At 47.0% G+C, this 14,347-nt stretch overlaps 1 protein-coding gene across 1 annotated transcript in view; it reads left to right on the forward strand.

Moving 5' to 3' along the window:
* Positions 1-12,625: 12,625 nt before the first annotated feature.
* The window catches only part of TIGAR (TP53 induced glycolysis regulatory phosphatase), a 33,334-nt gene continuing 31,612 nt past the window's right edge, over positions 12,626-14,347 (forward strand). Inside the window, exon 1 of the mRNA XM_032159342.2 lies at positions 12,626-12,754. Coding sequence (XP_032015233.1) covers positions 12,723-12,754 — 32 coding nt within the window. The 5' untranslated portion in view covers positions 12,626-12,722. The remainder of the gene's footprint in view (positions 12,755-14,347) is intronic.

The following is a 14,347-nucleotide window of genomic DNA, read 5'->3' on the forward strand; positions in this document are numbered from 1 at the left end:
GTGTGGGAATTGGAGGTAGGAAGGGGAGGAAGTCTGAGTTAAGCCAGTTGGCTTCTAAGCCAAAAGGATTCCTCTTTGTTTATCTCTGAGACAGTCCAACGTTGAGAATAGCTTTAAAAGGGAAATTAATGCTGAGACGATAAAGTCCCCTTAAGCCAACAAACCCTCTGTAGCTATAGAATGAGTGCAGGTTTCTATTGGTGTGGACTCAGAGCAATTAACAAGAGCTGTTCATGCAGCCATCCATTTGTGCAAAATAGGGTAAGAAGATTCAAGAGGATATTTATTACTTCCTCATACCACATGGCTTTTGATGATTCTGGATTCTAAACAATCCAGAATGGTCATTTCAGGCACAACGATACTACATTCGTGTGTGTCTGCTTTTAAACTTGGCTGGGCTATCAGACCCTATTCTCGGCTCAGGTTTTAAGAAGCCATCAGCAAATGTGTACGTGCATGCGGTAGCTGCAGCCTGCATCCCTTCGCCTGCAGCCTACTTTGGGGAAATAAAGTGCCTTACTGACTGTAGCCATTACAGTATCCAATGTCTTTTGACAGGTGCCTGTCCTTGAAAAACAAAGTTTCTATTTTTATTTTTAATTGGTTTAGTTCTTACTGCTGGCCAACTCTTATATCCCCAGCAAATCATCGGGCCATTGGATCTTTTCCATTATGTTCATTACCCTTATATCATGTACCTCAGATCTCTCTCTCTCTCCTCTCTCTCTCAGTTATATAGTTTCTTGTCTTGGGCTTTTTTTTTTCTTTTCTTTTTCTTTTTTCTTTTTTTTTTTTTGCTTTAAAACAAGTGTGATGCCATATCAAGTCCATGTTATTCTCTCACAGTGTACTCTATAAGAGGTGTGGGTGTCTGTTTGGTCAGGATGTTAGAAAGTGCTGAAGTAGCATGATCAGTGTACGCGAAAAGGTTTTTAGGAAGTATGGCAAAAATGTTGTATTGGCTATGATGGTGACATGATATAGTCAGCTGCCTTTTAAGAGGTCTTATCTGTTCAGTGTTAAGTGATTTAAAAAAATAATAACCTGTTTTCTGACTAGTTTAAAGATGGATTTGAAAATGGTTTTGAATGCAATTAGGTTATGCTATTTGGACAATAAACTCACCTTGACCTAAATTATCTGGCCGTTTTTGACTTATTTATAAACCAGCAGTCCTCGGAATGGAATACACTTGTCTCATGTCAGAACTCTGTTTCATGCCGCTGCAACAATTGGCAGTGGCATAAAAGACACATTCTAACCTGGAATAGAATCTACATATGCCTCTGTGTTATGGCAGTACAAGTCATTGTTGACATTGCTAGGGGACGAGGGGTGCCCATGCAGCCAGCTTATAAGCTAGAAGCCTCAGCCCACCTTCAGAAGGTGGGTACATCACAGACACTATGACCGGTCCTCAGAGGATCGCCCCTGATTATTGCCAGCTACTCATTCTGGGCTGTGAGGAAGCATCTCCTGGCATGAGAGGTACCAGAAGCCTGCGGTGCCATCTCCAGATTTTAGGGAGTCTCTGGGGAACCCCGCCCCTGCAGCTTTCCTGTCTCCTGCCTGCTGTTCTTTGTGGTTCCCACCTGATTTCTGATCCTTCCTGCATCCCTCCTCTGAGACACAGGCTGCAACTACCCTTGGTGGAGTCTGGAGGAGCAGAGCCTGGGAATGGGATGTGACAGTCTCCGTACTGCTGAAATGAGTTGCCAGGCCCTAGGCCCAGCTGCTCTTGGACCTTAGCTCAGACCAGCTTCTTTCCCAAGAGTGATGGGTGTGCAGAAGGCAAGGACCTAATGAACACTTTTTTTGTGTTTTGTTTTGAAACAGGGTCTTGTGTCCCCCAGGCTGGAGTGCAGTGGCACAATCCCAGCTTGCTACAGCCTCAAACTCCTGGGCTCAAGCAATCCTCCTGCCTCAGCCTCCCAAGTAACTGGGATTACAGGCACCCACCACCACGCCCAGTTAATTTTTTTATTTTTTGTACAGATGGGGTTTCCCTTTGTTGCACAAGCTATAATAGACATTTTGATGTTACTATAAAATTCATTTTTTCCAAAGTTCCCTGTCTCTGAAAGTCATCGAAGGCTGTTTTCCATTTTAATTCTGACCTGAGTTGTAAACAAGATTAAAAACTGGCCATTGGGGAAGTCCAGATTAAGATATTCCCTGTTGATCTCAAGTAACCTCACTTAGTAGGACTTTTAAGCTTGCATGGACCCTAGAAATTCCCCTTTGTTCCCATTCCCCTTGACATCTGACATTCTTAGCGACAAATGGGGGTAACTTTTTTCTTGTGTTTCTGCCTGGTCTGCTGGCCTCTTGGGAGTTTCAAGGGCCTCTGGTTGCCATTCTTAACCGTCCTTGGAATTCTCTTCGGCATGACATAATGTCCACCTGGGTTCCTCTCCCTCCCCTTCCCCATCTTTCTGCTCTGTAGGATCAATGCTTGATCTGTTTATAGCATGACAACTCCACTCCCTCTCCCAAATGCCGCCCAGCAACACTGCTGGGCTTCCCCGTTCTGAGCAATGGATGTTTTAAGGGTGGGAAGAGCAGATGAAGCACACAGCCGAGCAGTGAGAAATCTGACTGCCCCATCTACGCTCTTTCAGACCCAGATCATCTTACAACTGGAAAATCTCAAACTTGAAAGTGCCTTTCCTGCAAGTGGCCATTAAAAATGCAATGAAGACTGAAGACCTGGAAATCCCCGATCTTTTGTGTGTGTTCAAGGGAGTGCTTTTGTATCTCTAACGACTTTCTGAGATCTGGAGCTTTTATTCAATATGCAGAGGTATCACCAAAATTCACCTTCCCAGTTGGCTTAGCAGTAATATTGTCAAAATACTGACACGAAGCAAGTACTCAAAAGCTGAATATTACACCAGATTACTTCCCTGCTGTGCTAGCAATTACAGCAACAGCAAAAATGCTGTGAACAGAGTAGGGAGATTCAGAGTATCAAGGTAAGCCCCGTACTCACAGCCGATGTGTATGTGGGGCCTGTACTGAGCCTTTAAGGAAAAGCACAGAAAAAAACAGGACACACAGGCCTACAAAACTGCAAAGAGAAACAACAACAAATGCAAATGAATCTGGGGGGAAATCGACGCTAAGGTGTGGGAGGGGCCCTTGCAGAGAAACAGGTTTCCTCAAGCGAGTGAGTTTTAGGAAAACACTTCTGCTAGGAAGATCATGTGGGTCAGCATAGTTTGGAAACGGAAACAGAGTGTGACCTTTTCCAAAAATAAAAGGGATGGGAAGTAATTGTTTTTTTAAATGAAGGGAAAATATTCAAATAGGCGGCTTGAAGAGCACACACAATTTAATAGATTTTAAACACTATAAACACAGATGTTACGCTTGTGAAACAGGATAAGCACCACCACAAACATTGATTTGGGACGCCCACCCACCTAATTTCTCGTGAGGCTTAAGGAAAGAAGGCTGGAAGTTTCAATATGACTGGTGGCTTTCCTTGTGTTTGGTCTCTGGGGGCCTCCCCGTGCTGGAGGGGCTGATTCCATCCGCTGGGACCACAGGCTCAGTCAAACAGAACTGGGCGGCCTGAAAAAGCAAGACCAGCTCCCCTGCCTCTGTCTCGTTATCCCCCTGAAGCTTTGAGTTTATGCTTTAAGCTTGGAGTTTATTCATTATTATGGTTTCTTTCATGCTGATTTGCTTGGGCCCTGGCCGTTCTGCTGCTCTCACCACCACCGCTCTGCTAAATGACTGTCCACGTGGTTTCAACGCACAGTTCTTCCTGCGAAGTCCACTAGGTGGTACTAATGCCACAGACAGGATCACTCACAAAGAAACCCAGAGCCAGCCAGGTGTAGGTTGTCTCTGCCCTGCAGGGAAGGGAACACCTCCCTCCAGCAGACAGCGGGAGCAGCACCCCCGCCCGCCTCCGCCATCTCCCCAGGGCAGCCTGGGGAAGGAACGTCAGGCCTTTCCCGTCCGCACCTGAGGCAGTTCCCTCACCTGGTTCTCTCACTACCGCCGCATCATGACTCCATCTGGGGTGGCTGGTGCTGGTTCATCACCTTTCCTGCCTCTTCAGTGACTAATCCAGAGATGGCACACTGGCAGCTTACAGACCAAATCCAGCCTGCAGACATAATTAGCTTGACTCCCACAGTGATTGAAATTGTCTTGGATTTACTTGCCAATACAAGATGAGAGCTTTCACGTAAAAGTCAGGATTGTAACGACTCTTGGGAAATTTAAGTCCTGGCAACCACAGGCCTGCGAGGCCGCGAGGGCTGCAGCTGAGTGTGACTGGCCCCTTTCTCTACCCCCTGCCCACCCCACAACCCACTGAACCCGCTGCTCTCTTTTACGGCGCCTGCCACTCCGCGTAGGGCTTACAGCTCTGCAGCCTAATCTGTGTCTGTTTTACCTCCCTGGCCAGGAAGGAGGACTCGGTAAGTCACAAGAGGGGGTCATCCTCCTCCAACCCTCTCCACCACAAACAGACCTGGAATACTCCCTTCAGTTTGTGGACCATAACCTCTCCTTCTCAGATAAAGAAAGACCTTATGCTCATTAAGCATTAAGATCTCTTTATGTCTTTATGAGTTTTTAGTTATCAGATTACCCCGGGGCTGGGCCAGATTTTTGAAATTCCTTTGAGATCCCAACATTCAGCCCCACGCCCAGGTCTGCAGGTAGGCCCAAATAAGGTGGGGTGGGTAAAGATCTGCTTTTTGCTTTTTGGTTTTCTTTTCTTTTGTTTCTTGAGACGGGATCTTCCTTTGTCTCTGAGGCTAGAGGGCAGTGGCGTGATCACAACTCACTGCAGCCTGAGCTTCCCAGGCTCGAGTGATCCTCCCACCTCAGCCTCCCAAGTAGCTGGGACGACAGGCATGCACCACCACATCTAGATTGTTTAAAAAAATGTTTTATAGAAACAGGGTCTCACTATGTTGCCCTGGCTGCTCTCAAACTCTGGGCCTCAAAAGATCCTTCCCACCTCAGCCTCCCAAAGTGCTGGGTTACAGGTGTGAGCCACTGCATCCAGACAGCTTGTCCTGCTTTTGTTTGTCTGGAGAGTCATTTTTAGTGCTCCTGGCACCATGGAGGTTCCATGAGAAGATTTGTTGAAAAAGTGCAAATCTCTGGCCGGGCGCGGTGGCTCACGCTTGTAATCCCAGCACTTTGGGAGGCCGAGGCGGGTGGATCACAAGGTCAGGAGATCGAGACCACGGTGAAACCCCGTCTCTACTAAAAATACAAAAAAAAATTAGCCGGGCGTAGTGGCGGGCGCCTGTAGTCCCAGCTACTCGGAGAGGCTGAGGCAGGAGAATGGCGTGAACCCGGGAGGCGGAGCTGCTGTAAGGAGCCAGAACGCCACCAAACTCTGGCCTGGCGATAGCGCAAGACCAGGCTCAAAAAAAAAAAAAAAAAAAAGAAAAAGTGCAAATCTCTGTGGCCATGTTTCGGTCAACCCATTCACTGAAAATCGTTACTCTTCACCATCCCCTTCCCACACAGGGCTCCTGGGCACTGCTCATTTATTCAACAAATGAGGGCTGGGTACGTGCCTGGTGCTCCATATGGGACCCCTCATTCAACAAATGTGTCTCAGTACCTGCTTTTCCAGCAATGAGATCTCTGCTGTCCTTGATCTCAAAGGCTAAAGACAGAGACAGATCGAAAGACAACTGCTTCTTGGTGGCTGGCCCAGAATACAAGTGCTCAATGCTCTGCTCTGGAATGCCCACCCGGCCACCCACTCGCTTTGTAACCTTGGGCTCATCACTGAGCCACCCAGTAACTCATAGTAAACTCGGTGACTCAGTTTTTTCATCTGTGAAATGGGGTTTTGTAGTTTTGAAAGAGCTTTCCACAAGCCTCTCCTGTAATCCTTTTATAACCCTCTGGTGAATTTGGTACCTTGTTTTGCAGCTAAGTGAATGGAGGGTCACATGGCTCACTTGGCTTATCACAAAGAGTTAGGCTAGGACTGGATCCCAGATGTGTCTAAATTCAAATATCATGCATCTTCTGCTACATTGGGCTACTTTATTGATCCATATTTTGCTTACTGAGCATTGAGCTGAAAGAGTGAGACTTTTAGCCTAGTGTGGGTTGGAAGATTGGAGGGGGGTGGGGTTGGATGATGACATCACTTAGTGAAATCATCAGGGGATAGTTTTTTAATGAAGACAAAGTCAATGAAGAAAGTAAAGGGCCTTGTAATCTAAGGAGGAGTTTGTCAGTGAATGTACACCAAGGAAGTAGCCTTTTCTTTCCAGCGTCTTTGCCTTGCCCCTTGGCTGTTCTTCATGCTCATTCCATTCAGGTTATAAATGAGTTGCTCATAAACTCCTGGGAAGGAGCCATGGGTTCTGCTTTCCTCCCAAATCCCCGAACCTATGTCAATTAAAAAAAGAATCACGGTCAGGCATGGTGGCTCATGCCTGTAATCCCAGCATTCTGGGAGGCCGAGGTGGGCAGATCATGAGGTCAGGAGATCAAGACCCTCCTGGCTAACATGGTGAAACCCCATCTCTACTAAAAATACAAAAAATTAGCTGGGTGTGGTGGCATGTGCCTGTAGTCCCAGCTACTCTGGAGGCTGAGGCAGGAGAATCACCCGAACCCAGGAGGCGGAGGTTGCATTGAGCCGAGATTGTGCCACTGCACTCCAGCCTGGGTGACACAGCGAGATTCCATCTAAAAAAAAAAAAGAAAAAAAAAATCACATATCTAGTTTGTCCCTATTCTTCAGGGACCCACGAATATCTGTGTTATTATTATTTCTCCCCCAACGCTCCCTCCTTCCCCCACCTAGCCCAGAGAATCTCAGTCCAGAGGCAGGGAAGCCTTGTTTTTATCATCACAGTCTCCCAAGCCTTTGCTATTTAAAGATTCCTTTTGTTATCCTATAGAAAGAGATATTCTTTTTCTTGGTTTTTCATGGCCACCTTCCTTGCCCCAAAAAATGGGACACAGGAGGAAGGGCCCAAAAACGTAGAGGAAAAATACTGGAGGAAAAAAATGCTGATTAATATTTCAAAAAATATTATTTTACCATGGATGCAATGACCTGAGGCCCTGCAAGGGTGAATGCCATACTGAGGGTCACCCAGCAATGTACGAATGAACATGAAAGAGAACTCCTGGCCTCTGCGGGCTTCCATTCATTGCTCAGCTCTGTGAGCCTCTGGACATCTTGGTGAATACTCTCTCAGAAAATCTTGAAGCATCACAGGTTTTCAAAGCAGTCACTCACTTATGTTTTTCCTATGTGACTGTGAACTCACAATGAAGGGACTGTGGAAGATTTGCTTCCATATGGCACTGCCTAGGTATTAGGGCCAAGACACCTAGGATTTTAGGGCCTAGCGGTCTTCTCTTTTCCTTAGCATTCCGTCAGGGCTCCGGCAAGAACAAGAGGGTTGGCCTTTCTAGCCGATGTCCCCCCAGTGCTTGCTACTTGCCTGGAATATTACGGACTGTATCGTACATTTCCGTATTACATACAATCATTGCGACAGAGTCAGGGTCCTGTGGTGGACAAAGGCTTAGTTAAAAAGATGATCTGACTTTGAATCCCGGGGCTGCCACTTAGCCCGAGTGGCTCTGAGTCTCTGAGTCTCCGCTGTTCTTTTATAAAATCTCTCTGGATTATTAGAAGGATTGAATGAGGTAGTCTGTGTAGAGTGCCTAATACATAGAAAGCTTTAACAAGAATCAGCTGGTCTGGACATACGCAAACACACCAAGGACTGTGTTAATTGCTCTTGAAGGCATTATAGATGCAACGTTCTTTTCCCAAAAAGTCAGGGGTGGAGGTGGATATGGGTTTTCTGTGGATCCTGATGAGACTACTCTCAAGAGCACAGCAGTGAAACATAAGCATTTACAACTCTCATAATAGCCCCTTGGTGCTGCTGCCCTTCTTCCAAACAGCAATGAACTTGGGCTTGGGGAGCGTTCTCTTCCCCACTAAGCAACAGGCTAACAGGCAAGGCATGAAAAGGGATTAGAGGATGCATGTATTCAAATAAAGGGGAGTTCCCCAGAAGCATAGCAGGCTGAGAAGGCATCTTTCGACTGTCCATCAGTAGGAAAGCTGTTTGACTGGCAGATATAATTTTTTTGGAACCAGCAATAATGGGGAGCTATTGGTGACAGATGTCAGATGTTGGCAGAGCAGCTGCCAAAACAAGTCTCCCTCCACCTTCAGACATCAAGCTGATGGGGGACTGGGAGTCCCTTCTCACTTGGATCATTGGTCACATTATTATTTCTCAGTCGCTGGACAAAGCAGATGGTTTACCATGTATTTGTGATTTTCTGTTGGCCTAGAAATTCTGTTCTTCCATCAGGGTACAGCATGTAATCAATTATGACAGTGGGTGGTGCAAGAAAATCCCTGCCAGTAAAAGCCCAAGACTTTCTCTTTTATTAAGTCTGCATAAACCACTACAATTTCCAACTTCAAAGCAATAGAAGAAAAAAGCAAAGTAGTGGTGTTATAAATAACTTGGGTAATCGCAAAAACCACAGTTCTCAGTTGGTCCCAAACACTCTCAGTCTGTACTATCTGATGTCAGTTTTGTCTGTCCATTTTTATTCTGAAACTTAAAATCCTCTTGTCTCTATTCTAGTAAGTCTTAATTATATATATATATGTATATGTTTAGACAGAGTCTTGCTCTGTCACCCAGTCTGGAGTGCAGTGGCACGATCTTGGCTCACTGTAACCTCCACCTTCCAGGTTCAAACAATTCTCCTGCCTCGGCCTCCGAAGTAGCTGGGACTATCATGCCCAGCTAATTTTGTGTTTTTAGTGGAGACAGGGCTTCACCATGTTGGCCAGGCTGGTCTTGAACTCCTGACCTCAAGTGATCTGCCCACCTTGGCCTCCCAAAGTGTGCCGGGATTGCAGGTGTGAGCCACTGTGCCCTGCCTCTATTCTGGTAAGTCTTAAAGAGCTTTATCTTAGAGTCATAAAGTGACCTAATTAAAAATAAACAGAACAGGCCGGGCGCGGTGGCTCACGCTTGTAATCCCAGCACTTTGGGAGGCCGAGGCGGGCGGATCACGAGGTCAGGAGATCGAGACCACGGTGAAACCCCGTCTCTACTAAAAATACAAAAAAATTAGCCGGGCGTAGTGGCGGGGCGCCTGTAGTCCCAGCTACTTGGAGAGGCTGAGGCAGGAGAATGGCGTGAACCCGGGAGGCAGAGCTTGCAGTGAGCCGAGACTGCGCCACTGCACTCCAGCCTGGGTGACAGAGCAAGACTCCGTCTCAAAAAAAAAAAATTAAAAAAAAAAAAATAATAAATAAATAAATAAACAGAACAAATACCGGGAACATACTACCCCTCAACTAAGGTGTTTTTTTTTTTGTTTTTTTTTTTTTAATTCTCAGCTGTATTCTATTACATAGTAAAAATAGTAAGTTGCCTTGCTTTAGTATGTATGAGTAGCCACATAGAACAGTTTATATGTTCTCCGTCACCCACCCTCTGGATAATTTTCTTTGTGAAAGACACCTTGCTTATTGGTATGCATGTGTCTCAGAAAACAAATTCTTTAGTAATAGAGAACAAGCATTTTTAACATTTTAACTACCAAGTAGAGAAACCGTTGACATAAATTACATGTTTCCTCTTGTGTTTTAAAAATATGTATGTATTTTTTCTTAAAAATCAGGCTCATAAATGAATGGCTTTCTGCTCTTTTTTCGTTTAATCTCCTATCGGGGAATGTTATCATACCATTAAATATTCTGTAAGAACATGATTTCTAGGGCTGGGCGCGGTGGCTCACACCTGTAATCCCAGCACTTTGGGAGGCCAAGGCAGGAGGATCACCTTAGGTCAGGAGTTTGAGACCAGCCTGGCCAACATGGTGAAACCTGATCTCTATTAAAAATACAAAAATCAGCTGGGCGTGGTGGCACGTGCCTGTAATCCCAGCTGTGTGGGAGCTGAGGCAGGAGAATTGCTTGAACCCTGGAAGCGGAGGTTGCAGTGAGCTGAGATGGTGCCACTGCACCCCAGCCTGGGTGACAGAGCAAGACTCCGTCTCAAAAAGAAAAAAAAAAAAAAAAACCCCAAAAAACCCCCTAGATTCTAATGAATTGTTTGGGTTCCTACAATACATCTAGTACTACTCGAGGTGCTGAAGACACAGAAGGGAACAAGCCAGTCCCCATGGTCAAGGAATACATACATATCTTGCTGAAGAAAGACAAGCAATGAACCTACAAAAATGTTCATAAATGATATAATTTCAGAATAAAATCGGATGATGGATAGTGACCGGGCAGGCTACTTTGCTTGAGGGAAGACCTCTTGAGAGTGGGACTTCTGAGTTGATACCTGAAGGCTGAGAAGGAGGCAGCCATGCAAATATCTTGGGAAAGAGCTCTGTGAGCAGAAGGAACAGAGAATGCAAAGATCCGGAGGTAGGAATGAGCATGACATGGTCTACGAACAGAGAGAAGCCCTGATGGCTGGAGCTGGATGAGGAGGGGCAGTGAAGAGAGAATTGCAACTGGAGGGCCAAGACGGGTCATGCCACATAGGCCTTGCAGGAGTTGGGACTTGATTCTAACCGCAATGAGAATTCAATAGAGAATTTTCCAGCAAGGGAGTGACACAATAGGGACATCTCTTCAATGGCTGAGTACCACAGTAGAGGCAGCAGAGCTATGCCAACAGGCTGTCACAGTAATCCAGACGAGAGGAGATGGAGGCTCAGCCTGGGACACAGTGAGACTCCAGAAGTGGTGGATTCAGGACATAATTTGGTGATAGACCCCATAAACTTTTTTTAAAGGTTTTGGATAGATAGCTTTTATCACTTATTTATTATTGAAGATATGTACAACACAATAAATAAGCTTGCTTCAGACGTATATATAGAACTCTGTATCCAATAATGAGTGAATGCACATTCTTCACAAGGACACACGAAACATTTCTGTGAAACACCTGTGGACTAGTCTACAAACCAAGTCTCCATAAATTTCAAAAATGTATACCCTTGAAAATCTTTGAAGTCCTGGAGATTTAAGTCTTCAACTATCTTAGTCTTACTACCAAGAATATCCCCTAAGGAAAAAAAAAAAACCTTTCGATAAAAAAAATGATAAACAAGAAGAATATAAATTTCACAGACTCCAGCTATTTTGGTGGTTAGTCAACAGGCCAGCTTTTGGTCACAATGTAATTAATTTCATTCTTAATGCATTGCTGAAATTATTTAAATGCCTGGGGAACTGGCTCCAACCCACAATCTCCTCCCCTACTCTACATTCCAAATAGATCAGGCATTTTACACTTGGCTCATCTTCAGTGAAGACAGTAATTAATCTTTATTTGAAAACAAGATTTGGGAGGCAGAGGCGGGCAGATCACCTGAGGTCAGGCGTTTGAGACCAGCCTGGCCAACATGGTGAAACCCCACTCTACTAAAAATATAGAAAAATTAGCTGGGCGTGGTGGTGTGCACCTGTAATCCCAGCTACTCAGGAGGCTAGGGCAGAAGAATTGCTTGAACCTGGGAGGTGGAGGTTGCAGTGAGCTGAGATCACGCCACTGCACTCCAGCATGGGTGACGGAGCGAGACTCTGTCTTAAAAAAAACACAACAACAACCAAGAAAACGAGTGAAATCCAGCACTCACTGCATTATTGAGCCTACAGAAATCTATGAGGAATTTGACAGGGAATATTAGGATAGGTAAAGAATCAAGGGTTTCAGGCCGGGCGCGGTGGCTCACGCTTGTAATCCCAGCACTTTGGGAGGCCGAGGCGGGCGGATCACGAGGTCAGGAGATCGAGACCACGGTGAAACCCCGTCTCTACTAAAAATACAAAAATATTAGCCGGGCGTGGTGGCGGGCGCCTGTAGTCCCAGCTACTCGGAGAGGCTGAGGCAGGAGAATGGCGTGAACCCGAGAGGCAGAGCTTGCCGTGAGCCGAGATCGCGCCACTGCACTCCAGCCTGGGTGAAAGTGCGAGACTCCGTCTCTACCAAAAAAAAACTCTACCAAAAAAAAAAAAAAAAAAAAAAGAGGTCTCTTGATAAACAGGCTTAGCAGGATTCTTTGGTAAAACCCGGCTCGGCAGGCCGAGGATGCCGTCTAGTATAGAAAAGGCCTCAAAGGAGCCCGACTCAAGCTTGGTCAAGGAGGGCGTCTGTCCGAGCGAAGTTGGGGTGGGTGGGTCTAAGTCTACAGACCTTGCCGAGCTACGTCCCCAAGGTTAGGGACTAACAGACCTCATAGAACACAGTGTGTTGGTCGCTGTACACCCGTGAGGGATTCATCACGGTGGCCAGCTGTAAGACGAACGGCTGCATTCCAGCCTCCATCGGATCAACCACAAATCAGTGCGCCAGCTTCCTTATCTGCCCCGAACGCAGGTTGCCGGCTACCGAGGGAGGGAATCCTACCGCGGACTCCGCGGGCGGGGCCTCCCGCACCTGCCGCGCGCCAATCACAGGCCGGCGCGCAGGGGCGCAAGCGCCGCAGCCCTGGGCGGGGCTTCCGTGGCTCCCGCATCTCCCCCGCCCCGTCGGCCTCGCCCGGCCCTGAGTGGCCTTCGGGGATGACGTGCGAGGCCGCCTCGGCCTATGGCGGCGGAGCCGGCCGGCTGCTTGGCGGAAGTGGTGTGGGGGAGGTGGCCCGCAGTGCAGGGGCAGCGCGGCGCGGGGCCGCTGACGGGACGCGGCTCCGGGAACATGGCTCGCTTCGCTCTGACTGTTGTCCGGCAGTGAGTATGGCTGTGGCAGGATGCCTTTCTCTCTCTCTTCCTTGAGTGTGTTGGAGCGGGTGAAGGGAAAACGGGTCTACCACCCTCTCCCCTGCTCGCTCCAGCCCCGGGGGACTGGCTTGGAAGCGCTTTTTCCGGGGCGCTTGCCCTAGGGCCGTCTCGTGTCGCCCCTCCTGTCACCCCAGCAGCCCCGAGGGACGACGGCAGGTCTTAGATAGCTTCGTCCCGTGTTTCAGATAAAGCGAGGCCCGGAGGGGCAAGGGATCGGGGTTCGTAGGCACTTGGTGGCTGCACCAGAAACGGTGCCAGACATGTCCATAGACTTGTCTGGGTACCGCTTTTGCTCCCCAGCAGATTGCAAAGAGTTTGCAGAATTGCTCGTCCTTGGCTGATGTTTTTGATGCCGGCTGCCTTCCGCTATCCTCTCCGTTTCCGAGGTTCCCCCTCGTTTCCCCAGGCAGTCAGCCCCCCAGGCACATATATGAGACTTCTTTCTTTTCCCCAGAGGTTACAGTTCTGGGAGAGAAGAGGATCACAGCTCTGATCTCAGCAGACCGTATCATCCCAAATAAATGTTTTTATTATCATAACATTACACGAAGCTGAATGCTGATAGGTCTTTATGTCTCTTATCTTTTCTTATCAACATGCATTTGCCAAATGTTAACGGGAGGTGAAAATCAGGGCACAGATTTTTCTTTTTTTTTTTTGTGAGATGGAGCCTCGCTCTGTCACCCAGGCTGGAGTGCAGTGGCGCTATCTCTGCTCACTGCAACCTCCCGCCTCCGGGGTTCAAGCGATTCTCCTGCCTCAGCCTCCTGAGTAGCTGGGATTACAGGCATGCGCCACCACGCCCGGCTAATTTTTGTATTTTTAGTAGAGATGGGGTTTCGCCATTTTGGCCAGGCAGGTCTGGAACTCCTGACCTTAAGTGATCCGACCACCTCGGCCTCGCAAAGTGTTGGGATTACAGACATGAGCCACCGCGCCCTGCTAAGAGCACAGATTTTTCAGGCAAGGTAGACCTCGGTTGGAATCTGTTCTCCAGCTAAGAGCCAAGTAGTCTGGACTTAAATTTCCTGCTATGCAAATGATAGTGCTTATCTCACTATTTTAATGCGAGAATTAAATGGGGGACAGGTAAAGTGTATGATGCAACAGGGGAAGAAATATATCTGAGAAATAACTTCTATAAAGAAAGCTCCAATAAAAGTGCAGTTGATTCCCAAATACGAACGTATAGCTTAGCACACCAGCATTTTGAGTAGGTACTATGTGCCAGTAGACTGGATCATACAGATAAATAACATACCATTTCTGCATTCATGGAGCTCGCAAAGGACGTTAATGTGATTTAACTTTGTCAATTGACTTTAACAGCTATCTTTTCTGGCCTGTGCTTCCTTTATAAGAAAGATAATCTTAAGAATCCTCTAAAATTGTCCGTTTAGGATTAGCAGGATTTTAATGGCTACCTTAGAAATCTAGTTCCTCACTATCTCTTCTCCCACCCCTCTCAGTTGTATAGAATGCCTTGGGAGAGTTCTTAACTTACTAAAGGTCACACAGCTAATTGGTAGCAGAACAGGAGCT

Source organism: Hylobates moloch, unplaced genomic scaffold, assembly GCF_009828535.3.
Source record: "Hylobates moloch isolate HMO894 unplaced genomic scaffold, HMol_V3 SCAFFOLD_8, whole genome shotgun sequence".
NCBI lineage: Eukaryota > Metazoa > Chordata > Mammalia > Primates > Hylobatidae > Hylobates > Hylobates moloch.